Source organism: Felis catus, chromosome D1 (genome assembly GCF_018350175.1).
Source record: "Felis catus isolate Fca126 chromosome D1, F.catus_Fca126_mat1.0, whole genome shotgun sequence".
Taxonomy (NCBI): domain Eukaryota; kingdom Metazoa; phylum Chordata; class Mammalia; order Carnivora; family Felidae; genus Felis; species Felis catus.
This window is the reverse complement of record NC_058377.1, coordinates 20,084,215-20,111,461: the sequence shown is the minus strand read 5'-3', so window position 1 is coordinate 20,111,461 and position 27,247 is coordinate 20,084,215. Positions and strand designations below refer to the sequence as shown.

Sequence of the window (27,247 nt, the reverse complement as noted above, 5' to 3'; positions counted from 1 at the left end):
TTTTATGTGTAGTTGAGGCAGGCGCCCTTTATTTTTTTTTAATTTTTATTTATTTGTTTGTTTGTCTTATTTTTATCCGGCAAATGATGCCATCATTTTTTTTTTTTTTTTTAATTGAAGGACAAAAGTTGGTCACATTCGGAGACTAGTGGGCCTCACACAGAGGGTTAAAAGCATCCTTCTCTTTCTTGGTTAACCATCTCTTAATTTCAAGTAATGTCCACAAGTTCTTTAGAACCATTTGAAATTGTTCTTTATTTAAAAAAAATTTTTTAATGTTTATTTTTTGAGAGAGAGGGAAAGAGAGAGAGAGAGAGAGAGAGAGAGAGAGAGAGAGAGAGAGAGAGCACGCAAGTAGGGGAGGGGCAGAGAGAGAGGGAAACACAGAATCCAAAGCAGGCTCCAGGCTCTGAGCTGTCAGCACACAGCCCAATGTAGGGCTCAAACCCTTGAACTGTGAGATCATGACCTAAGCCAAAGTTGGATGTTCAACTGACTGAGCCACCCAAGCACCCTGAAATTGTCTTTTGAGGAGATCCACCACACCAATACGTGACAGAGTTGTGACCACACGCATCACTGGACCATACCTCACTGGATACCATCATCATCAAAGAGATCTTCAAAATCATTAACAACAACAACAAAAAAGTCTGCACAAACTGCCTTTTCACTGGCTGCCAAGTTCATCAGGAGCCCGGTGCTGCCTCCTGCCTCTTCCAGGTCCGCGTAGAGCCCAGCGCCCTCAGGGAACACCTCATCGACCTCTGCAGTCATATTGCTTCCGGTGCCTCCCACGTCCTCCAAGGCAGGTACCCTTTAAAATTGAGAACCCTAAAATTGTAAGAGGGTGTAAAACTCCTATGTGATGAGGGGCTGTGCAGGTTCTGGGTAAGAGAATACTCAGAGCAAACAGTAGAGCTTTTAAAATGTTTGTCTTTGTTGTTGTTGTTGTTATTGTTTGTGTTTAATATTGGAAAAGCTTCTCTGTAGCAGAGTTTTCCATGTGATTCCGGAGGTCAGAACAGGAATCAGTAGTTAGAGGTTATCCAGAAGTAAATTGAGGCTTCCTCTGGGGAAGTCATTGAACTGTCCCCGACGTTTTAGGTGGGAGGCCCACTTTGGGTGGAGGTTGGCCAGATACCCGTTAAGGCCCTTTCCTGCAATAAAATTATACCATACAGGGGCGCCTGGATGGCTCAGTTAATTAAGCGTCTGACTTGATTTCAATTAAGCGTCTGACTTGAAACCGTCACGATCTCACGGTTTGTGAGTTTGAGCTCTGTGCTGAGAGTGCAAAGTCTGCTTGAGATTCTCTCTCTCTTTCTCTCTCTGCTCCTACCTCCCTCATGTTCTCTCTCTCTCTCTCTCCAAAATAAGTAATCTTTTTTTTTTTTAAAGAAAAATATGAGGGGCACCTGGGTGGCGCAGTCGGTTAAGCATCCGACTTCAGCCAGGTCACGATCTCGCGGTCCGTGAGTTCGAGCCCCGCGTCGGGCTCTGGGCCGATGGCTCGGAGCCGGGAGCCTGTTTCCGATTCTGTGTCTCCCTCTCTCTCTGCCCCTCCCCCGTTCATGCTCTGTCTCTCTCTGTCCCAAAAATAAATAAACGTTGAAAAAAAAATTAAAAAAAAAAGAAAGAAAAATATGCTATACAGCTTACCCACGACAGCACTGGTTGTAAGTGCACGGGTTCACCCACACGCAGATTTGTTTCGGTAAATACAGTGCCGTACTGTCCAGGTATTTTCTCTTCCTTATGAGTTTCTTAAATTTTTTTCCTCTCGCTTACTTTATTATAATACAGTATATAATACATATGATGTGTACAATATGTGTTAGTCAACTGTTTATGTTATTGATAAGGCTTTGAGTCAACAGTAGGCTGTTAGTAGTTAAGTTCTGGGGGAGTCAAAAGTTATACGTGGATTTGTGACTGCATGGGGTGGGGGTTGGTGCCCCTAGCGCCCCCATTGTTTAAGGGTCAACTGTGTGTGTGTGTGTGTGTGTGTGTGTGTGTGTGCGTGTGTGTGTGCGCGCGCGCATGTGTGTATGACCTATGGCTCTCCTTCTGTACTCAGATGTAGGTTTTTGTTTGGTTGGTTTTTAATGGGTAAAATGTGGGTATGACTGTTCATTCTCTGAAAGTACACTATTTGGGGGAATGTGAACACGATCATATGTAGATTTACATATAAAGACATATAAGCACATAACAGGATTGCTTAGACCCACTAACCACTTCCCAGGCACTGTCTTATTTAAAGATCCCCACCATCCTGAGAGGAAGGAGGGACCATTTATTTATGTCCCCATTTTACAGATGAGCATGAGGCTCCTGGAGGTCACAGGTAATATACCCAAGGGCACCCAGCTAGGGTGTTGAACATCCAGGTGTATCTGATGACCAGCCTTATAAAAGAGAATGTGTGTGGGGGCACCTGCGTGGCTTAGTTGGTTAAGCAGCTGACTTCAGCTCAGGTCACGATCGCCTGCTTCATGAGTTCAAGCCCCACGATAGGCTGTGTGCTGACAGTTCAGAGCCTGGAGCCCGCTTTGGATTCTGTGACTCCCTCTCTCTCTGCCCCTCCCCTGCTTGCTCTCTCTCTCTCTCTCAAAAAAAAAAAAAAAAATTAAAATTAAAAAAAGAGAGAATGTGTGTTATTTATTAAGCATTTATTAAGATAAATAATATCTTTTTATTTTAGAGAGAGAACACACGAGCAGGGGAAGGGCAGAGAGAGAGGATCCGCATCGGGCTCTGTGCTGATAGCAGAGAGCAGGATATGGGGCTTGAATTCACAAACCCCGAGATCATGACCTGAGCCAAAGTCAGACGCTCAACCAACTGAGCCACCCAGCTGCCCCGTGATTTGCATTTAAACACGGACACACATCCGAAGGCCGTGTGTGTGTGACAGAGACAAGTTTCAAAGGGTAGAGCCACGTAAACACCTGCTTCTGTGCAGTTCAGTCACCGGCTCGTCAGATGATGGGAACAAAGAGGGGGTGACTTCGTCTTTATGATCCACTTACTGCACCCTTAAGGATGCCGGAGGCCCGTGGCCATGCTGGGCCCCTGCCACAGCCCGTCACGGGATGTACATAGCCTCAGGTTTCTTTAGTTGAAGCGAATGAAGTTTTCCGTGACTTATTTCTTTTTGATATTTGCGTGCTTTGCGTCTGTGTGTAGCTGCGCCCGTGGGTTTTCTTTTTTTAAAATTTCCTAGTGGATGAAGTTAGCTCAGCTCTTTTCAGCCTAGCAGAAGCTTCCAGATGAATAGGGATGGTTAAGTGAGAGGAGACGCTTTCCATAATTTGTCTCGAACAATCACATAATGGGCCCAGAACGTTTCTGCGAAATGGGTGAATAGCGTGGGTCCAGCCCCTCAGTGAAGGAAAGCCCGCTGGCTTTTAAGACCCAGGCAGCAGACAAAAAGTGGTCTTTATCCTCACACACCAAATCTGTGCGTCAGTAAAGTGCAGGCCCTGACAGGAATTTCAATTATTTAATCAAAAAGAAAATGAAAGAGGTCTTAAGTGTTGTGATTCGAAGACAGCCTTTTCATAGACCAATCTAGTGTGTGCTCACATTGAATATGAAGCAAAATGGGAAGGAAATTAAGGCAGCTTCGGCTTAAATCATGTGATTGCAAATAGTAAATTAGTTTCTCGATGTTTTCATTTAAGTGTTTAAGTGGAAGGTTTTATTCCTAATGTAGTGTAGTGACACAGAAGAGAACCCTCAGCCAATTCCAGCTTCCCCGTCCTCACTACTGTGATGCATTTGCCCTTGGGAGGGAGAGGGAGGAAGAGAGGCTAAGATATAGAGAGACAAGGAAAAAGCAAAGCCTCAGGCACGTTAAGGTGCTTTTGTTTCAAATTGCTACCAAAGTACGCTTTCACCGCAAACTCATTAATCGAGCAGATGAGTAACGTCTGTTGAAAATGTACTAAGCGAAACGCATTTAATTTGGAAGGGAAATCAGGAACTGCATTAGTCAGAGCAGATAAATGGCAACATCATCCATTCTGCTGTTGTTTTGTTTGATGTGGACCCACTGAATTTGTTCTGAAGGGATAAGGGCCGGGTTAAAAAAAAAAAAAAAGGTCAACATTGAGCTTGAGAGAAAAACATACTCCTCGGGCTTTCAAAGGCTTCTGGGTGGCTTTACGCTGGCTCCAGCTAGAGCCTGCTGTTGGGATGGATGGGCTTGGAGGTCAGGAATCTCTCGGGGAAAGTACTAATTGGGTCGGACTGAGTTGACCTCTGACGGTGCAACAAGTAGCTGTGGGTCATTTCTTTGCAAATGAGCGTCCCTTTGTGTTTGTAATTAGCTTTGATTATTCGGCGGCGGCTGGGAGCTCACGCGGTGCACCGTGCACCATGGGAGGTCAGGCTCTGGGTTCACTCTCTGGACCAACTGTGAGTGGACTTTTAATATCAAATTAGGCAATGAGGCTCGGGCATCTTTGAGTGTCAGACTCACCAGCATCTCTCCTGCAGCCCACGTGGGAGAAGCGTGGAGGTGAGTGTGCCTTTAAACTGACAATTGTCCAGGCTCTGCTCAGACCCTCCGTTCTTTCTGCCCATGCACCTTTCTGTTGCGTTCACCAAGTCCCTCCCCAGGCCAAGACCGCTTTCTTCTCCAGACTCCTAGAAAGCTGTTGGTCTCTTCCTGGGCTGCCTTCTGGACGCTGGGTACTGAGCGTACCCTGACTTAACACACCACGTCCGACCTTTTTTTTAATGATTGAATAATATTTTTGCTTTTTCTTTTTATTATGGAAAATTTCTGACAAATACACAAAATAGTATAAGGAACTTCCATGTATTGATTACTAAAATTTAAGTTATTTTTTTTAATGTTTATTTATTTTTGAGGGAGAGAGAGAGAGAGAGAGAGAGCATGAGCAGGGGAGGGGCAGAGAGAGGGAGGGCCAGAGGATCCAAGCGGGCTCCTCGCTGATAGCAGCAAGCCCAACGCAGGGCTCGAACTCTTGGCGAGCTGTGAGATGGTGACCCGAGCTGAAGTCGGGCGCTTAACCGACTGAGCCACCCAGGCACCCCGAAAATGTAGCAGTTATTAACGTATTGTCATATTCATTTCATCTCTACCCCACCCCTGAAGTTTTCTTAAAATATATTCAGACAATATGTTTCACCTAAATTACTTAAAAATACACCTTTAAAAAAATTAGAAGGAGGGGCGGCCTGGGTGGCTCAGTCAGTTAAACCTCCCACTTTGGCTCAGGGGATGATCTCACGGTTCGTGGGTTCAAGCCCTGCATCGGGCTCTGTGCTGACAGCTCAGAGGCTGGAGCCTGCTCGCACTCTGTCTCTCTCCCTCTCTCTCTCTCTCTCTCAAAATAAACATTAAAAAAATTTAAAAAGATATTTTCCTATATAACCACAATGCCATAATCACCTCTAACAAAATTAACAACAATTCCTTAATATTTGAATACCTCGTCTATATTCAAATGTGTCTATTTCTCTACAAGTATTTTTTTTTTATGGTTGGTATGTTCAGAGTAGCATCCAGTCGAGGACCGCGCACCGTGTGTCTTAAGTCTTGAGTTCTCACTTTATTCTTATTTTCCTCAGGGCATTGCCTTTTCCGAAGGAAATGGGGAGCAGTCCATACAATGTTGGACCTCCTGGATATTTCTGAATGCTTCCACATGGTATAGTGTAGCTTGTTTTCTATCCTCTGTACTTTCTGTAGCTTCAGGAAGGTTTTAACCTGATTGGGCTCAGGTTAAAATATTTGGCAGGAATATTTTGTAGGTGATGGTGTATTTAATGATCATAAATTTATTTATCATTTAGCATCATCACAGGGCACCTGCGATGCATGTCTGGTTGTCCCATTGTGACGGCTGGTCAGACTGATCCCTGGGTCGACGTGGTGACAGCCTGATCACATCACATACAGTTGCACTTGCCTGTTTGTAAACAGCAAGTAACCTGTAGGGGGATACTTTGGTACCAGGCAAAAAATCCAGTTTCCCCCATTTCATAGCAAAATCAAATGAGGGCCAAAGAACACAGCTTTAGAGAGTTTCCTATTTTCTGTACCGCTTAGGAGGATGAGATATGGAGTAACATTCCCCGAGACCGACTGGTTGAAGGAGTGAATGGATGAGTGGATGGATGCGTGAAGTTTTGAGGGAGTAATATGAAAAATTGAACATACTGAGAAAGTGTGCAAACCCACGGTGACTGACGTATCGGTGAAAGAATCCAACATCTTTGGGAATCACGAAATGGTAACACTTCAGGGGGTGTAGAAAGACTCTTTTTTTTCCTACCTCGGCTCTTCCAATAATTTGCTATGTGTGACTGGACAGACCACTGACCTTCTCTGGAATTTATTTGTGCAACAAGGAGTACAAAAAGGAAAAAAAAAATCTCCAAAGTTCTATCTGCCTTAGCATTCTAGGGTTCTAAAAAAAAAAAACCACAAAAACACAAAAAACTATTTGGGCCGGGTAGTTGGGACCTGCAGATCTTACACCCATTCGAATCTGGGTTTTTCAGGGCACGACGGGCTTGTGGTATTTGATAAGCTTACAGGTTGTCATAGCAACCACCCTCCTCCTCGACTTGTTATCTGCTAACCAGCCATTCCAACTCCACCGCCACCTACAATCTCGGCCCCATTTGCTACTGAATCAGAGAGGTGACCAGGGAGGATTAGCCTTCGTGCCACTCTGTGAACAACAGAAAACACTTGCTTCTTTCCCATGTAAAGTCGAGTCTCTCCGGCTGGATTATCCGAGTGGCTTTCACCTATGTGCTTATTTAGTTATTCACATTACAGTTCAGGGAAGGAGATAAATGACTGAAGAGGCAGTTGCGATACAGTGAGAAAAATATGATGATATCAGAAGTGCGTGGTAGCACACGGGGGGCAGGGCACCCCTCACACCCTGGGGGCATCCGGGAAGACTTCTGGGAGGAAGCAATTTTTTTTTTTATTTTTAAAAAGAATTTTTTTTTTTAACGTTTATTTATTTTTGAGACAGGGAGAGACAGAGCATGAACAGGGGAGGGTCAGAGAGAGAGAGGGAGACACAAAATCTGAAACGGGCTCCAAGCTCTGAGCTGTCAGCACAGAGCCCGACACGGGGCTCAAACTCAGGGACCGCGAGATCATGACCTGGGCTGAAGTCAGAGGCTTAACCGACTGAGCCCCCCAGGCACCCCTGGGAGGAAGCGATTTGTTCTGAGACCTGTCGAGGAGTGAAAGCCAGGGTTGGAGAGATGGTTACAGCAACACATGTTGCTGGCGGGGAAGGTAACAAAACATGCTACCAAAGGATTTTAAGCGCGGACTACGGACTAATATAATCAGATTTGCACTTTTTAAAAAAAAATTTTTTTTTCAACGTTTATTTATTTTTTGGGACAGAGAGAGACAGAGCATGAATGGGAGAGGGGCAGAGAGAGAGGGAGACGCAGAATCAGAAACAGGCTCCCGGCTCCGAGCCATCAGCCCAGAGCCCGACGCGGGGCTCGAACTCATGGACCGCGAGATCGTGACCTGGCTGAAGTCGGACGCTTAACCGACTGCGCCACCCAGGCGCCCCAATCAGATTTGCACTTTTGAATCAACATTCTGGCTCCTGAAGAAAGGATTAGAAGGAGCGATGAAAACTGTTAGCAGTTAAGATCGTGCCATTATCATGAGGTTTGAAAGTCTGAATAGCAGAGACCATGTGGTATTTATAGTTATATTTTCTTTTTTTTTTTTAAGTTTGTTTATTTATTGCGAGAGCGAGAGCGAGAGTGAGCACATGTGCCAGCAGGGGAGGGGCAGAGACAGAGAAGGAGAGAGAGAATCCCAAGCAGGCTGTCCACACTGTCAGCACGGAGCCTGATGTGGGGCTTGAACCCACCAACCCGTGAGATCATGACCTGAGCAGAAGTCAGAGGCTTAACCGACTGAGCCCCCAGGCGCCCCTATATTTATATCTTCTGAGCTACTCTTACCATGTCTGACATCCAGAGAAAGGGCCTAATAAATACCTGTTGAATGAACGGATGGTTGTTTTTTGACTGAATGGCTGCATGGACCCCTGTCTGGAAACATTGATACTTTTCACACTTCTGAGTGTCTCTCCTCTAACTCCTCATGCATGAAGACTTGACATAAAATGTCCTACCACATTATCATCCACAGTTACAGCTCTTTTCGGAAAATCTTTACTGGCCACTACCCTCACCCCACCGCCCTCCAAATTAAGAATAAAGTCTTCTGAACTATCTTCCAAAGTACCCATTAATAAGGCCCAAACCACAGTTCCAAATCCCGCTCCCAGTCTCCACTCCAGTTATGATGGTCTCAGGATCCCGAAAATACACTTGTTCTACCCTCTCGCTCTGAATACTCGTATTTGCTATTCTCCTCTATGGGAACAGTGTCCTCACCTCCTTCCCCCCAAATTCTACCAATTCTTCACGGTCCCTGGTTGTGTCTTGCACGAGACCCTCACTCTTTCATTATGTTTGATAGATTTAAATGACATTTTATAAAAATTAAAGCAGTAATACTGTATTTACTTAAATTATAAGTCAAATGCCCAATCATTATATTGTATACCTGAAATTGACAGAACACTGTATGTCAATTACACTGGATGAAAATAAATAAATAAATAAATAAATAATTGAATGGAAACAAATTATGAGTCAAAGTGAAGCCCAGTGGAAAGAGCCCAGTCTTTGAACCCGTGCAGACCTGGGTTTCCATCCCTCTTCTGTCCTTACCAGATGTGTGGCCTGTTAAGTCTAAGTCCTGTCTCTGAGCTTCAGTTTCTTGAAATAGAAGTCCAAAGCAATTATGCTCACTTTGCAGTATAGAGAGAATACATTTAAGCGTGTAATACAATGCCTATCATGGTTTAAGGGCTAGAAGCTGTTACCCTTAATAGTAATTAACATTTTCCTCTTGCTGGACAGTTTTTAAAGCTCTTTTGCCAGTTTTCCTCACAAAATAGTCCTTACAATAGGTCTCTGAGGTAGGTGGCATTGTGCCCACTTGGCGGGTAGGATAACTAAAGCTCTCAAGGGTTAAGTGACCTAAAAACCAGGGTTTTGTACCTGACATCATTTGCATGTGAATCACCTGGGCTTCTTTCATGTGCCACGGATGAGAATATAAATTGGTACTCCATTTATGGAGTACAGTTTGGCAAAGAGAGTCAAAATTACAAACTGGAGGGGCGCCTCAATGGCCCAGTCGGTTAAGCGTCTGACTTTGGCTCAGGTCGTGGTCTCACGGTTTGTGGGTTCGAGCCCCACATCGGGCTCCGTGTTCACAGTGTGGAGCCTGTTTGGGATTTTCTCTCTTTCCCTCTCTCTCTGCCCCTCCCCCACGCATGCTTTCTCTCTCTCTCTCTCCCTCTCTCTCTCTCTCTCAAAAATAAATAAAATTGTGGGGCGCCTGGGTGGCGCAGTCGGTTAAGCGTCCGACTTCAGCCAGGTCACGATCTCGCGGTCCGTGAGTTCGAGCCCCGCGTCAGGCTCTGGGCTGATGGCTCGGAGCCTGGAGCCTGTTTCCGATTCTGTGTCTCCCTCTCTCTCTGCCCCTCCCCCGTTCATGCTCTGTCTCTCTCTGTCCCAAAAATAAATAAACGTTGAAAAAATAAATAAATAAATAAATAAAATTGAAAAAACAATTACACACTCAATCCAGCAATTCATCGTCTAAGAATGCCCATGTGTAAAATAATATGTGTATATGGTTATTTATTGCATGTATTTAGTGCAGCATTGTTTGTAACAGCACAAGATTGAAAACATCCTAAATATCTTAAGAAATCATCCTGGATCTCATAGAAAGAAACTGGTTAAATAACCGTGGCACATCCGTGCCTGTTACCATGTGCAACCAAAAACGAGTTAAGTAAAAAATCAAGGTGTAGAAAGTATGTAGGAGGCTACCCTTCTCCCTTTGCATAAAAAGAGGGAGACGGGGTGTGTCTGTGTGAGGAATGTATATACATATAGATTTCACCCATACATTTATTTATTCACAGATATGTTTGTTCATATATACGTATGTGTGTGTATGTACACATATATAATCTGTATACGCTTAAAATATGTCTGGAAGGATACTTAGAAAGCAGTAACAGCAATGGGCTCCAAAGAGAATTGGCCAAGAGAGGGAAAGGGGAGATGTTTCAATTCATAACTTTTTCTAATTTTTGACTTTGGAATTATCCGAATAGCCTATAAAAAATGATCTAGTTGGAAGACAGAACATGGCAATGAAAAGAGATAAACCGCGTCAATATAATATTTAGCCTATTTCAAAAGTGAGGGGCACGTCTGCCAATACTATGGTGATTCAATACCAAGGAGGAGTGGTTTTCTGATGGAGAAGGGAATGATCTAGGTGTAGATTTGGATGGAAATTACCTATGTAGATGGGAGGTGAGAAGGATGATCCTTCCAGAAAGACAGATGAAAGCAATTTTTACTAATTGAGTTAGGTGAGGCTAAGACCTCAGCGTGCAAAGCAGAGGTTCTATTAAAAATTTTTTTTTAAATGCTTATTTATTTTTGAGAGACAGAGACGGAGCGTGAGTGGGGGAGGGGCAGAGAGAGAGGGAAACACAGAGACCAAAGCAGACTCCAAGCTCTGAGCTGTCAGCACAGAGCCCGACGCGGGGCTCAAACTCACAAGCTCTGAGATTATGACCTGAGCCGAAGTCGGGCACTTAACCGACTGAGCCACCCAGGCACCCCAGAGGTTCTATTTTAGTTCGGTTTGAAGAGACTTCCCCAAATTCACCAGTCCATATCTCTTCCCCCCCCACCAAACCACATGGCATTAAAAAAAAAAAAAGAGGGGCGTCTGGGTGGCTCAGTCGGTTAAGCATCTGACTTCGGCTCAGGTCATGATCTCGCGGTCCGTGAGTTCGAGCCCCGTGTCGGGCTCTGTGCTGACCACTCAGAGCCTGGAGCCTGTTTCAGATTCTGTGTCTCCCTCTTTCTCTGACCCTCCCCCGTTCATGCTCTGTCTCTCTCTGTCTCAAAAATAAATAAACGTTAAAAAAAATTAAAAAAAAAAAAGGATACGGCATCACCACACCTTCTTAAGGAGCTGCCTGCCTTTCATTCAATGGGGAGGGATCTGGTAACCAGGACTCAATTACTTTACCTGGCAACTGTCAAATAATACTGTAATCAATCATAGAAGTATTTTCGTGTCAATTTTGGGAAAGTCCACTGTGCCGTGGAAAATATTAAAGACATGGTAGATAAAATTAAATCCTTGGCTTAAAAGTGGAAGCAAAATATACACCTATGAGAAAACGTCTCCAAATGCATACCCACCTTTTTCCAAGGTATATGTTCAATAAATGTTTGCAGATGAAAACTGAACAAATCACAGAGTTTTTGGCCTTACTGTCTCTCACTATTATTTTCTATTCTAATTACAATTGAGCCTATATCATCTTAGTGATGTTTTCCTAATGAAGCAAAATACACACAGAAGCTCTTGGTTAGTTTTGTTTGTTTTGCATGTTTCGAGTTACATGTATTGTGTGTGTGTGTGTGTGTGTGTGTGTGTGTGTCTGTGTATTTGAAACAGACGTAAGCCTTCTACTTTTCTTTGTTTCCTGTACTTCACTACCCTATCTCTCCAAACCACCTCATACAGAGCCTAGCAAAGGTAGGATACTTGGTAGACAATAAATGCTCTTTGCCAGATTGTTCTCTTGTGGTAGAGAACACCACCAGACTTGGTGTTGATCTTACAGTATTTTCTAGTTTAATGTTTTTAAACTCTGGCAGGGGAAAGTTGGATCATGCCATCTTCAATTTTTTTCATAAATCTTTTTTAAAAATTTTTGTTTTAGAGAGCACGAGAGGGGGAGAGGGGCAGAGGGAGAGAGAGAGAAGGAGAGAGTCCCAAGCAGGCTCCACACTCAGCACGGAGCCTGACGCAGGGCTCGGTCCCATGACCCTGGGATCATGACCTGAGCCAAAAGTCAAGAGTTGGATGTTGAACGGACTGAGCCCCCCAGGAGCCCCAGATGCTGCCTTTTTCCTTAAAATCTTCTTCAAGGTGTCTTCTAGAACCAAATAGATATTCCCCACTTGTTCCCATTTGTATGCAGGAGAGTACTATTTAGGCACTGTCTCCTTCCCAATACCTTCCTTTTTGTTGTTGACAAGAAACTCTGGGATTATATAACTCCTTTTATATAACGATACGATGTTGGATTTGTTAATCACCCATGTCAATAGTAGTCCCAGGGTTCCAGAATCGATCCTGTGGTCTTGCTTGTATCGGTCAGGCCACCATCAGTCTCCACTATCCCTGATATCACCATCACCAACAGCATGAGCAGTGGTCATAGGTTTACTTACTGAGATCTAGCTGTATGCCAGGCACCGAGCAAAATGCTTTACATATATTACCTTTTAAAAATTGAGGTATCATTGACCTAAAACATTGGCTATGTTGAGGGTGTATACATTCTCTGAATCACTCCCCCAAGCTGTCCTATGAAGTAGGGCTTAGAGGGGTTAAATAAAATTCCAAGCTCATAGAGCTAGCATGCAGCGATGACGGAGCCAGATTGTAACCTCCAAGCCCTTTTCTGTTTACCATTGGCAATGTTCACCTTGAAGTGATGATGCAAAATGTGTGTGTGTGTGTGTGTGTGTGTGTGTGTGTGTGTGTGTGTGTGTGTGTATTCATATTCCAAAGTTAAAACCTTGAAATATCCTTTCTGGTATTTGAGATTCTAGGTATCGAAGGTAATGGTATGAATTTATAAATCCTCCAAGGAGGACTGGGAAGATGGGTGTCTTAAATCAAGGGCTATCGTTTTAGGTTTTCCTCCAGATGAGAAATAAACAGCATCTGTGATAGCTTTACTTGTTTATTTCACGAAGATAATGTGGTTGAAATGAACAGACTATGGACGCTGGGGTCAGAGAAATCTGAGTGCATGTCGTGACATACAGAGCCGAGTGATCTTGAGTTCATGACTCTACCGAAGGGGTGCTCCATGTCTTTGTATGTAAAAACAAAAGAGGTGAGATCTTCAAGTCAGAAAGCAGCACAAAGCACGTGACGTATAATGTAAATACGAGAAATGTCCATATCACCATCATTGAAAAAGTCAAAAAGTATTCTTCAAAGACCTTTCTTTAAGTGATTACGTAGGTATTATCCCTAATTTCTGGATGAGAGTGGGGTGTGCGATCAACTTTTTGAAAATCATAAATATAGGAAAAAGCATTGGAGGACCTTTACTAAGGAATAAGACTTTAATGTCCTTTATAGGCAAATGTCTGTGAAACACAACTTTATACTAATTTGAGTTCAGTAACTTAGGGAAAAGGGCTAAAATCATAATGTAATGTAGTGAATTCTGATTTGGACATTTTGGGGTTGAAGTAAAAGAATTCCTTTTTCCTTTAGGTTTTAATTTGAACACGATTGAGTTTTTAATAACACCACATTCATATGATTCCCATTCAAAAGGTGCCAAAGGGCATGTAGGAATTGCATCAAAGTGTGAGACTGATTATTTCCCCCACAGTTTTGCCAACAGGAGTGGGCAATTAGATTTTTTAATTTCTTAATTCCATATATTAATGATGCTGTCTCAGTGTAGCTGATCTTTCATTAGGCTTCTTTTCAGCATTACGATTAGCCTCTTTAAAATGTTTAATAGCCACAGGTGCGTGGGTGGCTCAGTCAGTTGGGTGACTGACTTCAGCTCAGGTCACGATCTCGTGGTTTGTGAGTTCGAGCCCTGCATCAGGCTCTGTGCCGACAGCTCAGAGCCTGGAGCCTGCTTCAGATTCTGTGTCTCCCTCTCTCTCTACCCCTCCCCCACTCGTGCTCTCTCTCTCTCTCTCTCTCTCTCTCAAAAATAAATAAACATTAAAAAAATAAAATGTTTAATAACCATTTATATATTCTTTTTTTGTGAACTGTTTCTTCGTATCTTTTGCCGATTTTTAAATTGTTCTCTTGGCCTTTTTCCTTATTGATCTGTAGGAACTTTTTATATATAACAAATTATCCCTGTGTCTGGGCTATGAGTCACAAATACTTTCTATCCGTTTTGTTGTTTGTCATTTTCCTTTGCTTTTGATAATTTTTGGCATGCAGAATTGTGTAAAGTTAATACAGTTAATTTTATCAGCATTTTCTTCTTTGGCTCCCAGGTTTTAGGTTATACATAGAATGACTTTTCTTATTTTCTGTTTATTCAAGAAAACCTCTCAGGGACACCTGGGTGTCTCAGCCGGTTAGGCTCTTTATTTTGGTTCAGGTCACGATCTCATGGTTTCTGAGATCAAGCCCCGCATCCGGCTCTGCACCGTCAGCTTGGGATTCTCTCTCTCCCCTCCTCCTCTCTCTCTCTGTCCCTCCCCCCATGCATGGGCTTGCTCTTTCTCTCTCTCTCAAAATAAATAAACATTAAAAAAAAAAACACAACCTCTCCAATAGTTTTTCTGCTGTTTCCTTTTAAGATTAACTACCATCTTGGTCATTGTTAAAACCACTTCAATGCTATCCTCTTGTAGTGCAAACATTTGCACTTTCTATTTCTTCTGGTCCACTAACTTGATTGCATTATCAACGAAAGTCGGAAGAGCAAAAATCAATTCGTCTTCGAGAACAGTATTCCCAAACAAATATAGCCGATCCACCATTTTAACAAAAATATACCAACTATTTAGTTCCATGCACAAAGTCCTCTTGGGAAATGTTTACCAACTCATCTCTATGCCTCCTAATAGAGTTTGAAAAGGTTTTACAACCTCTAGCATCAGAAATTCGCAGTTCATAACGGTAGCATTTTATGCCCCCTAATTTTCAAAGCTATGCATGCTAGTCTGGTGTTCTTGTTTGAAGTACATTGTATCAATAGGTACCAAATTTTAAATCTGCGAATAGAATTTGGATGGTTTCGAATGGAAGAAAGGGAGATTTAAAAGGCATTTTGATTAGCTTATTGCTTTTTCTCCGGTAATACGTTTGGTTACTTTTTGGGGACTTGATGAGGAAAATGGTGGGGATATTCTCACTTCACTATATATCTTTTAGAGGATTAAGTATTTCAAACTCCAGGTCTTTCTTTCTATCGCTTTATGAAGCATGTTTCAAATCAAGATGTTAAGGGCAGCACAGAAAACTTTGAAAGAGAAATGAACGTTTTTAAAATTTAGTTTTATTTATTCTTTATTTATTTTGGGGGGATGAGAGTCTTTTTTAAAGTTTATTTATTTATTTTGAGACAGAGAAATAAAAAGCACGAGTGGGGGAGGGGCAGAGAGAGAGAGAGAGAGAGAGAGAGAATCCCAAGCAGGCTCTGCACTAAGAGAGTGGACCATTAGTTCATGACCTGAGCCGAAGTTGGACGCTCAACCGGCTGAGCCACCCACGTGCCCTGAGAAATGAAAGGTTTTGACCCTCTAGACTGACATTGTCCTGAATGAGCAAACTGGATGGTCCTTACCTGAGGAATACTGTGATTTGGATAGCTTGAATGTGTTCTCGTGGGAGTTCACATCCTAATTTCTGGGGGTAAGGGCATTATTTGAAGATGCATTTGCAGGAAGCATTCAGTGACTTTCTCTAGACATATCATCCACTTTGATAGTGCTTAAAATAAAGTACTCAGAAAGTGAGCTGAAACCGACAAAAAGCAATATAAGACAAAATGTTATGAGTAAAGCGTGTTACTCGGATCCTTCTAAAATACATTTCCCCCCTTATTTTGAAGGCCACTGTATAGGCAACGTGGCTAATGGCACCAGTCTCTTCCTTTGATCATCAAGAGAATTATCTTTTTGGGAAACCAAGTCCCAGCTCAGATGACAGTTTTAGATGAGACAGACATGAAAGAGAGAAGGGTTGTTTAATTATTTGCTCCCCGAAAAATATGTCTTTTCTCTCTTGGAATTCGTAATTCTTCAGTTGAAACCATAAGCGGGAGCTCTATCAGCTCTTGTGGGTTGGGTGGGGGGAAATGCATGTGATCTTTTTTTTTTTTTTAGATACGATTTTATACTATATTAAATTCGATTGGCATTGGACAGTAGGTTGGAAGGCAAAGTAAGTGGGCACAAACATTAGTTTTTTTTTATATATATATGAAATTTATTGACAAATTGGTTTCCATACAACACCCAGTGCTCATCCCAAAAGGTGCCCTCCTCAATACCCATCACAAAAATATGGACCGCTTCACGAATTTGCGTGTCATCCTTGCGCAGGGGCCGTGCTAATCTTCTCTGTATCGTTCCAATTTTAGTATATGTGCTGCCGAAGCGAGCACATGTGATCTTTATTTATGTTTTGCTCAGGGCAAATCCTGAGCAACAGTGTGCAATCCTGTTTATATGTCAGCCTATCATATAGCTCCAGCCTGCTGGATCTGGGTGACAGATTTTAGTCAAACGAGAATCAATAAACGTGAGTCCATTTATCTAATGTCCTAAACCTTGGGGAAAGCTCGGGAAGGTGTGTACTGAGTAGCCTGGCATATAGTCGATGTTCGGTGAATACTCACAATAATCGTATATAATGCATGGGTAAAAGGCAGGCCTACGAAAGTGCTAGGGTGGCTTCAGCCACTGCTTCCCATTTTTTCTGTGTATGTCTACCTACACTGGAAAGGGGTAAAAGGGATTATGACAATGAACTAGCCATGTGCTTCCCAATAGGTAACTACTAGTTTAACCAGTAGCCACGTGCATGTGGTTACTGAGCACTTGAAATATGGCTAGTAAAAACTGAGATGTGCAGTGACTATAAAATACATGCTGGATTTTGGAGATTTAGTATTAAAAAACACGAAGAAATGAATCTATTTGTATTGATTGGATGTTGAATGGTATTCTTGGTATATTGGGGCTAAATGAAATACATTAATGTTTCACCCATTTCTTCCTACTTTTTGCAGGTGACTAGTAGAAAATTTAAAACTACCTATGTGGCTCACATTATTGGACAGTGCTGGGCTATCCTTTAGAGAAAATCCAGGCAATGAAACATCTCTGCTTTTAAGGGGCGAATTGTTTATAAACTACCTAAAAATATAACTTTGGGGCACCTGGGTGGCCCAGTTGGTTAAGCCTGTGGCTCTTGATTTCGCCTTAGGTCATGATCTCACGGTTTGTGGGCTCGAGTGCGTCTGGCTCTGTGCTGACAGCGCAGAGCCTGCTTGGGATTCTCGCTCCCTCTCCCTCTCTCTGTGCCCCCCCCTTCTCTCAAAACAAATAAATAAGCTTTAAAAAATTTAACATTATTGAATTTATTTTTTGAGAGACAGAGCGCGAGTGGGACAGGGGCAGAGAGAGGGAGACACAGAAACTGAAGCAGGCTCCAGGACCTGAGCTGTCAGCACAGAGCCCGATGTGGGGCTCAAACTCACTAGCGGAGAGATCATGACCTGAGCCAAAGTCCTACGCTTAACTGACTGAGCCACCCAAGTGCCCCAATAAATAAGTTTAAAAAAAATAAATAAATATATAACTTTTACCCTGTAGGTAGCTTGGCCCTAAAAGGGCCAGGCCAGGTGGCAGGGGAAGGCCTATAAGCTCTGGAGTGCCTCTTCCTCCTTTGGTAGGACAGACCAGAATGGAACGTCAAAAGGAGGCTGGACATCTTGGGGGCCTCCTTCACCCCAAAGCAGAAGTAGGATGGGCCAGGCCAGAGCCTTGGGGGGAAGGTAGGGAATGGGTTCTGGTAACCCTAGCATTTCTACACTAGAATACACTAGAAACTCAGCTTCTGCTCAGTAGCCCCACCACCAAAGAGAAACTTCCCAGCTTTCTTGACTTTTCAATTTCCCCCAAGGGTGTGGGCCACAGCTCCAGAAGGAGTCTGAGGCCAGGACTCAACAGGCACGTTTGCAGCACAAGGTTTCCCTGTACGGCCTGCCTATTGGCAGGCAGGGCTCACCCCCTAGAGCTCTCAAGATAAGCCCCAGCTGTGATTATTGGAGCACCCTGGGAGGAGGGGTTCGCCCTCATGGAAAAGGGTGGTGACCGAGGAATCCCTGTCTCCGCCTCCACTTCCGATCCTAGTTCCACCTCGGCGCCCCGGGCCTGCTTTGGTGTGGGCTGCTGGCACTCTCAGCTACAGAGCTTTGTTTCCTTTCGGTACAGGAAGGGGAGGCGGAGGCGGAGGCGGAGGCGAAGGAGGAAGGAAAACTCCCGCAGTCTTCGAGGTCCCACTTCTTTCCATAGCCATCCAGTTTCCTCCCTTCCTCTTTCGTCGTGGTAGGTTCCTGCTGGGGCCTAGGCAAAGGCAGTATAACTGGATTCCCCAGGGAAATGCCTTCAACTCTCCCTCGGTGGCGCTCAGCGCTTGGCTCAGGAAAGCGAGTCCCAGCGTGAGCAGAACTAGAAAAAGGGGAGAGTGTCTGCCAGAGAGGGGGGGGGCGGCCTAGAGAGTTCTTGGGGAGAGCTTCCTGCTGACATGGAACAAGGGGAGGGTAAGGATCCAGCAGGCAGCCTATCCCTCCCCTCCCCTTCTCGGATTCCCCCCCCCCATCCCACCCCCAGAACACCCTGGTTCTTGAGTAAGGCTAAATTCTGACAAAGGGTTGCAGTGCCTTGACTCAAAGGTAACTATCACCTAAACACATTTTAAACTGCTCCTGCTCCCAAAGGGACATTCACTAGTCTCCTTATTTCTGTTTCCCAGGCTCAAGTTAGTCTCCGAGCCCAGAAATGAGGCTGAAATACCACCCCCCCTCCGCCCCCCGCAAGGCTGGGTGCAAATATGTAGGGATGGAGTGCAGGGTGCGTTCAGGGTCTTTACTGAGGCCAGGGTCTGGTTGTACACCCGCCACGCCTTCAGTAGCCACTCAACTCAGCCTTTAGGGTCTTAGGAGACAGGATGGCTTGGCTTTCACTTGCTGTGTAGGGTCTCACCGAGAGAAGTGAGCATCGGTAAAGTGTGGACTGTCACCCCCAGCGCCACTCCCCAAGTCTCCTCGGTTTCGGTTTCCCTCTAGCCCTGCGGAAGATAAACAGACCAGGGCTACAGATGAGGAAGGACTCCTGAAAGTCCACTCTTTTCCTTCTCTGTGGATGCCTGCTCTCGAGTTTTCAGTTATCATTATAATCAGTTGAAAGAAAGAAAGAAAGAAAGAAAGAAAAAAGAAAAGAAAGAAAATGAATCACAGTTGAGACTCCAGGACAAAGCATTCTGATTTTGTTTGGATGGCTTACTTGCCGAGATCTTATCTTAAAGTTATTTCTCCCCCTCTTCCCCCCTTCTTCTCACTCCTCATCTATTTACCATTTACCAGTTCATCCGTATGGAATACGACGCTCCCACTTCGTGGAGCACCGTAGTTTGGGGCCTAATTGATTCTGGTAATTAATTTGTTCTACCTGCTGGATCAGATGGAAATCCTACCCGCGCGCCCAAGGATTAGCACTTGGCTTTCTAACACCTCCTCTAATTATCTAATAGCATGGGTTGTGAGGACTCAGTCTCTATTAAAACACTTTTACTATTAGCGGTGGTGATTGGAATTGTGAGGACGACTATATTTCAACAAATTAGAGCTTAAAAATGGGGAGATGGAAGAGAAGTGGCTTCTTTTAATTTCCCCGAGTTTAACATCAATAATTAGAGCAATTTTCGGAGATGCGAGCTGAAATTACCCCTGCTGTGCTGTAGATGATCACCTTAATTTTAGCAAATTGACTCCAGGGAAATAAATGGGACAGATTAGAAACAGACAAACAGAAAAACAAAACAAAACAAAAAAAAAATTAAAAAAACCCAAACCAGAAGGATTGGGAGTGAGGGAAATGAAAAGAAAGGCTGGGAAATAGAACAGGACACAAAAACCTAGGACAATTATTTGGGGGGGGGGCTAGCGTGGAAAGGGGTAGAATAGCAGAACTAGGAAGCTGTGTGAGTGGAACGAGGAGGAAGTAATGGAAATCTGAGAAGAGATGGAGACTGGCATTAAGAAGTAGGTCTGGACATACTTACGCAGACCAAATTACTTGACTAATGTAGATAAAAGTCACACCACTCTCTATAACTGAGGGAAAGAATGTTATGATCATCAACATTTTATTTATTTACCTCGACGGTCCTTCCACGCCTCAGCCATCAGTTTAAGTTCGGTGTAGCGGATATGGACTTTTTCTCCTCACGTCTCCCTTTCTCCTTTGCTATCATCTCTCTAAAGTTTTAAAACCTAGGCCCAACTGTCAAAATAAGTGCCTTATCCCTATTGCTTTGGGGTCGTTTAGATGCCTTTCGCTCTCTAAAGAGGAGTCTGTCGAAAGACAGAGACTTTTTATTTATAGCTTTCTTTTTAAATGGCTGAAAGCAAAGCAGCTCAAATTGAGATCGAGAAACCAACCTGGTAGAGAAGCGAGAACCCTGTCCGCTCCGCTCCCCCTGGGCCTGGCCGGTTGTATTCAGCACCGCGGACAGCTCCCCGCCCCGCCCCGAGCCCACCGCACCCTCCCCTCCGCGGCTGGCAGCTTTGCCATTGGCTCTCCCACCTCCCCTTCTCGAAGCTGCCGATTCTACACATAGACCCAACCTACCCAGGAGCTTGTCTTCTCGCCTCTCCAGCGCCCGGGGTAGCCCAGGCCGGGGAGAGAGCCTCGAGGGTTTCTGAGCCTCGGAGGGTGGTTGTCGGCTCTCGACTAGGCTTGCTGAGTCGCTGCCTGCTTCCTACACTTCGTCTCCGGCCCTCGCCCTGTGGCAGGCGCTTGGCTCAAGATGAATCTCAACTTCACCTCCCCTCTGCACCCGGCGTCTTCTCAGAGGCCCACGTCCTTCTTCATTGAGGACATCCTGCTGCACAAGCCCAAGCCGCTAAGGGAGATGGCCCCTGATCACTTCGCCAGCTCTCTGGCCTCCCGGGTGCCTCTCCTAGACTATGGCTACCCCCTCATGCCCACACCCACCCTCCTGGCTCCTCACCCTCATCACCCTCTGCATAAGGGAGACCACCACCACCCTTATTTCCTCACCACCTCGGGTAAGTAACAGGGGCCTCAAGGTTTGGGGAGCGGAAGAGCAGGTCTCCCACTACCGGCCCTAAGTCTGTGATGGAGCTGAGGAAAGGCCAGAGCTGGTTCGGCCTGGCTTGGCGGCTTCCTTCCCTAAGTGACAGTGGAAGGTTGGGGATACGGCTGGGCTCCCTTGAGGCATGCCAACCCATGGGGAGCACTCGTGGTCACTCTGCATTCTTTACAATGGAGGAAACGTTCCTATCCAAGAGGCGACTGGAGGGTTTTGATGATAGTCTTGGTAGACCATGCTCAGTCTCCTTCCTTGTGGTCTTCCTGGCCACTTTGGTCCAGCTCTCAATCCTGATTCTCTGCCTCTCCTCATTCTAAAGGAGACTCCTGACCACCCCATGGAACACAGCTCAACTTTCCAGCTCATTAGTTCCAAAGGCTCCGGGCGGGCCAGCTCTCTCCTCTCAGGCACTGAGCATTCACGGATGCTGAAAGGGCTTAGAAGTGAAAGAAGGTTTGGGATATTCCGAGGACTGAAGGTTTGACGTGGCCGGAATAGGGGAATAATGAACCGGGGCGGAGGAGGAGGGACGCTGCTCCTCTTGAACTCTCCTTACTCCAGAAGTCTAAGTCACAATCTTGGGCTTGGCTGCCCTCCTCTGCCCTGGTTGCTGGCTGAGCTGGAGCCCTACGCCAAAGTATCTTGATTTTCCGTGAATGACAAGGACTGGGGGGAGGGGCAGCAAAGTGTGGTTGGGACAGGGAGAGGTGAGGAAATACCCAGATTTTTTTTTTTTTCCCTGCTCTCTGAAAGGCCACATTCACGCTTTCTTCTCTGGCATTTTCATTCCAGTTAAAACATAATAGTTCGCTGCGTGCAGGTGCAGAGCACGGCCGAAAAAAACAACCCTGGTCTGGGGGAGAGCCGTGGAAACACATGAGGCAGTTTGCGAAATGTGGGCTCTGGGATCTACGGCGAGAGCTAGAAGTTTTTGTGACGCGGTAAAACCCCGATTCTGAGGCACGAGGTTGGAAGGGCAATTACAGAAGCTATGTGGAAGCCTGCATTTTGGTATTGTCTTCACTGCCTGGCCAATGACAGTCTCTTCTGGGTTTCCCCCCAAACAGCAGTGGCCACAGCCCGTGATGACAGAACTGCTTGTTTTGTTTTTGGTTTTTCCCTGGGATTGGCAGAAACGGAGGTCTGTGGCGGTTTACTTGGGGGCATCTCAGACCCTGTAATGCCTGTGAAGGTCAGGAAAGACGAGAGAAGTCTCCCCAGACCTGGCAGGGGTGGGGAAAGCACTTCAGTCCTTCTGCCTAGGGTCCGAGAGAAAGAATGAGGGCCGGATTACAGGTCTGGGTCCCCAGCGGGCCTCCTCCTTCCGGAACGTGCAAGGCGGGCACTGCCCCTCCCTTCTGGCCCTTGAGCTTCTCCTGATGAGTTTTCATCTGTTTCCTTTGGCCGCAGGCGGGAGAATGGGGGCAGCTCGGGAAAGAGAAAGGTGTTTTTTTTAGTGAGGTGGGGAGGCGAGGCCACAGTCGCGCCTCTAGTAGCCCAAGAGCAATGCTGAATGTCGTCAGGGGTGGGGAAGGGCGGCGGGTGGTCAGAACAGCTACTGGACCAGCGGGCGATCGCCGCAAGAAAACTTCGGGAGGCGCCACAGAGGACTGGGAGCTGGCAGACGTTATGGAAGTCTTTCAAGAGACATTTTTTAAGGCCCCCGATTAAACACAATTTCTTTCCCGTTTTACTTCACCGTTGATTGTTTGCGTGTCTAGATGGCCTTCCCGATAAAGACCTTCCAGCTCGATTCTTGTGATGTGTTCTTTTCCCCTGCCCTGAGGTTCCTGGGAGAAGGGCTGGAGAAGGTCTGGGGCGGCGAGGGGACCAGCGGAGGCACGCACGAGGCGGCGGGAGGCGCTGGGGACCAGGGGAGCGCGGCGGCGGCGGCGGCTCCCGGGTGTCAGGGCTCGACCCACTCGTTGCTTTTCTCTCTTGCAGGGGTGCCGGTGCCGGCGCTGTTCCCGCACCCCCAGCACAGCGAGCTGCCGGGGAAGCACTGCCGCCGCCGCAAAGCTCGCACGGTTTTCTCGGACTCGCAGCTTTCCGGCCTGGAGAAGAGATTCGAGATCCAGCGCTACCTGTCCACGCCAGAGCGGGTGGAGCTGGCCACGGCCCTCAGCCTGTCCGAGACGCAGGTGGGCCGGGGAGGGGCAGATCCGATCCCCGCCCCGCTTTCCTCTCCCGGTAGCTCCCGCCGCCGCGGAGTTCTGGAGTGGGAGTGGCCCCTCTCCCCGTCATTCTAGGCTTCTCCCAAGATCCTTAGTAAAGGTACCGACACCTCCAACCTCGGGTCAGACTTCCCGAGACCTGATCTCATCTCTCTCTCGAGCGCTAGACCTGGAAGAGAAACACCTTTGGTGATCCCCATGTCCACTGTGTGTGTGTCCGAGGACCGCGCATTCCTGTGCCGCCCCCACTCCTCTCCGAGCCAGGCGGTAACCCTGGTCGGACGTAAAACTCAGAGACTAGGCCGGCTCTTGCCCTGGCGCACGGAGGAAAATTCTTTCCTTACTATTTTAAACTCTCTCCCGCCTGCGAATCCAGCCTCCCCACTCCCCTCCTCCTTACTGCCCTGTCCTGAGTGGAAGAACTGTTTTTTTTCCATCTCCCAGACGCTGTTCACCTGCCACCTTCAAACTCCTTCCTCCACTGCCTCTCTCTCTCTTCTATTCTCTGTACCCGGGAGCCCCGCCAGGCGCCAATGGTTTTTCTTTCTGATGAGAACCGGCAAGATTGATTCTCCCCCTCCCGTCCAGGAGTCTTGCTGGACCGGGTGTTTAGAGGTCATAATCAGGAGAACGTAAGGTGAACACGAAGGAGATTCGCCCACGTAGCACTTACTACTGCCCATTCTAATTAATAACATTAATTAGATAGTAGTATTAACCAGTATTAACTAACCACACCCGTTTGCCCTTTACTATTGTTTTGGATAATGACTTCCAGGAGCCTTAGGATGCCTGGTTCTCATTCAGCCTAAGACGGTAACTTGCGAGCAGTTCAGGTGTGACTTTAACCCAAGGAAGAGACGGTCACAGCTCCTGGGTAATTCGTGAATGGGTCGCGGTCCATTTTCCTAGCCCCCAGCAGTCTCTGAGATCTTAGTAACTATGGGACTGAAGGGATGACGCGGTTGTATATATATTTTTTTTCCTCCCTGCAATCAGGTGAAAACGTGGTTCCAGAACCGGCGGATGAAGCATAAAAAGCAACTGAGGAAAAGTCAGGATGAGCCCAAAGCGCCCGATGGGCTCGAGAGCCCCGAGGGCAGCCCTCGCGGCCCAGAGGCCGCATCCGCCGAGGCTCGGCTGGGCCTGCCCGCCGGCCCCTTCGTGCTGACCGAGCCCGAGGACGAGGTGGACATCGGGGACGAGGGGGAGCTCGGCTCGGGGCCGCACGTGCTCTGAGCCGCGTGGCGGGGGAGGCGGGGAGGACGCGGCGGGGCGGGGCGCGGGGCCCTCCGGGATCCGGAACACTCGGATTCGGGGCCGGGGGCGGGCCTCGGAGACAAACAAGACACACCTGTCAACCCTCGAACTCGTGCGGGGGCCCCGTGCTCGCGCCCTCCTCCCCCTGCGGCCCGCCGAGGCCCTGCCGGGCGAGCGCGCACCTGCGTTAGCTCATTCCCGCGCCCCGCGTCTTAAGTGGCGCAAGCTGGACCCCGGGCTGGCGGTTCTCTGAACTCCGCCGCGATCGCAGACCCTCTCGGCCCTCACCTCTCCGCCACCTGCCCCCAGCTCCGTTGTGCAGGCTCCGCGACCTCTCCACCGGGACCCTTTGCCCTTCCTTGGGTAGACCGATTGGCCGCAGGTAAGGGACCGGGTGGGCGCCTTCCGCTCTGCGGGGAGCCAGGTTGAGCCACAACCGGATGCGTAAGACGCCGGTGCCCGACCGACTCGCGCGCTGCTTGCCACTGACCTCGCACTCGGGTCCCCCGTCTCTAACTCAAAAGCGAAAGCGACGCCCCCTCCTCCGGGCGGCGCTTCCCGTCCTCTCCCGTCGCGGTTCCCTCCCGAGCTTGCGGTTCGCAACCCTGGCACCCCTGGTTTGTGGCCCCCGGGTACCCCTGCTCTTGACGCCGCCTCGCCCCCGGTCCTGAGCGGCGCGCCCACCCGCGGCGAGAAACTTGGGCGGAGAAAACACCCCCGGGCGACGTCTGCCTCCTGACCTTGCCGCACCTGCCCCGCAACTCTTACACGTCCCATGGGCTCCCGATACTTTGAAAGTGAGCGTTCCTTGGCTTGCGTGTGGAAATGCCCATTCTCCTTGCGTTTTAGGGATGCGGAGTTTTAGCGAGATTAAAGCTCAAGGGGAGACGCATCTCCTGGGGGGCGGGCACCTGTTTGTGGACTATCGAGGTGGGGCGGGAGTCCGGCCCAGCGCGTCGCCCCTCTCCCCTCTCCTTTTCCCCTACGAGGTCTCCTATTCTCTCCCCGGGCTTGCAGTCTCTTTAGATAATAAAGGGCTCGCCGGGCAAAACTGGGAACGAACACGAGTTTCCGGGAATCGTTTTGTTATCGCGTCCTCCTCCGAGCACGCCCCCTCCCCTCGGCTCTGGGTGGTTTCCTGTGCTCGACCGGAGTGAACGGGGCTAAAAACCTTTCCGTGGCCGACCCCCTCCCAGCCACCCCGATTTTCCTGTTTTTACTCGTTTGGTGTAGTCGTGAGTTTCACCTACACGGAAAAGGTCACTCACCGCAGATGGAATTTTTTTTGACTCTGAAACACCGAAGGGACAGAGATTACTCGGTATTTGGAGTTTGAAATTCTCCTACCAAATGGTGTGTCGATGCTACGCCCCCAGGACACTTAGAAATGCAGCGGCCAGCTAGAGGCGAGCTCGGCTTGCGATCTTCCTTTGGCCCTGGTTGTGTAGTTAGGTAGGGAGCCCAGAAAGGCTGCAACAGGGCGTGTGGCGACGTGGAATCCTGACCCTTGGGTTCTAAGGATGAACAATAATTCTATACGCCATGGCGGTGTGAGCTTGGGTTAGTTACATTTAATCTTTGTGTTTCCTTGTCTCGCTAATAAGAGGACAATCCTAAATATCCTTGTAGGTCTAAGTTCTAGGATTCTGTGAATGTAGCCATAGGAATTCTTTTTCTTTCTTTTCCCTTTCTCTTCTTTCTTTTCTCCCCTTTTCTCTCCTTTCTTTTCTAACAGGTTTGTTCCAGGAAACCTCAGTTTAAGCAAAGATAAGTGTCAGGGTGAGACCTCTAGCCAAGCTGCATCATTTAGGATGCAAAGCTATTGCTTTAAAAACGTAAGGGTTGTATAGGTGTTTGGATTTCCCAAAGTGCTATTTATCAATCGACATCTTGTGAGTCATGACAAGGATTAGTTTTCCCTTCCATAGTTAACAAAATTGAGGCTTGGCAGGATGGAAGGATCTACCCATGAAATCAGGACTAGCTAACAGCCAAAGCAGGACCAAAAAAATCTCTCTTCTGATTCCTTGTTCATGTCTTCGTTCCGTACACTGTTTTCTTGTAACAACGTACCGGTTGGCATTTTGCCTCTATCACTTTATGTGAACACTTCTCTCCTTGAGTTAGAATGTGTGGATGTGTGCTATTAAAAACAAATTTACACTCAGATTTCTCCTCTCTCCCTGTTCAGATGATGATACCTTTTTAAGGCCGGGGTTTTTTTTGGCAAGTGCTCTACAATAAGACAAAAGGCTTGGTTATGGTGGGGAGAGGGGAAGTGATTTGTGAATAAGAATGTTCCCAGTAACTTGGAAGGTATAGTAGATACTATTCCACAAGGGGGAGAATCTCAGATTCTTTTTCTTCTTCTTTTAATGTTTATTTTTGAGAGAGAGAGAGAGAGACAGACAGACAGACAGACAGACTGAGCACAAGAGGGGGAGAGGGAGACACAGAATCCAAAGCAGGCTCCAGGCTCTGAGTTGTCAGCACAGAGCCTGATGCTGGGCTTGAACCCGTGAACCACAAGATCATGACCTGAGCCGAAGATGGACGTTAACTGACCCACCCAGGCACTCCGGAGAATATCAGATTCTTTGAATACTAGAAAGATGAGCTACCAAAAGGAATTTGGGGAGAATCTTTAAAGTGAGTAGAAATACTTTTTTTTTTTTTAAAGTTTATTTTGACAGCGAGAGCATGAGCCAGGGAGGGGCAGAGAGTGGGGAGAGAATCCCAAGCAAGG

General features: G+C 46.8%; 2 protein-coding genes and 1 non-coding gene across 3 annotated transcripts; 1 reads left to right on the top strand and 2 right to left on the bottom strand.

Annotated features, from left to right (window-relative positions):
- Positions 1 to 591: 591 nt before the first annotated feature.
- Positions 592 to 777, bottom strand: LOC101087169 (COP9 signalosome complex subunit 9-like). Its single transcript, XM_045038114.1, has one exon. The coding sequence runs from the start codon at positions 775 to 777 to the stop codon at positions 592 to 594; it is 186 nt and encodes a 61-aa protein (XP_044894049.1).
- A 15,447-nt stretch (positions 778 to 16,224) lies between these two features.
- LOC111556895 lies at positions 16,225 to 16,331 on the bottom strand. Its single transcript, XR_002736600.1, has one exon. It is a non-coding gene; the product is annotated as a U6 spliceosomal RNA (small nuclear RNA).
- Positions 16,332 to 20,458: 4,127 nt separating this feature from the next.
- BSX (brain specific homeobox) lies at positions 20,459 to 24,480 on the top strand. Its single transcript, XM_011286409.3, has 3 exons — positions 20,459 to 21,023; positions 23,012 to 23,208; positions 24,241 to 24,480. Exons 1-3 carry the CDS (start codon positions 20,762 to 20,764, stop codon positions 24,478 to 24,480), a joined length of 699 nt encoding a protein of 232 aa, XP_011284711.1. The 5' UTR covers positions 20,459 to 20,761.
- Positions 24,481 to 27,247: the final 2,767 nt, after the last annotated feature.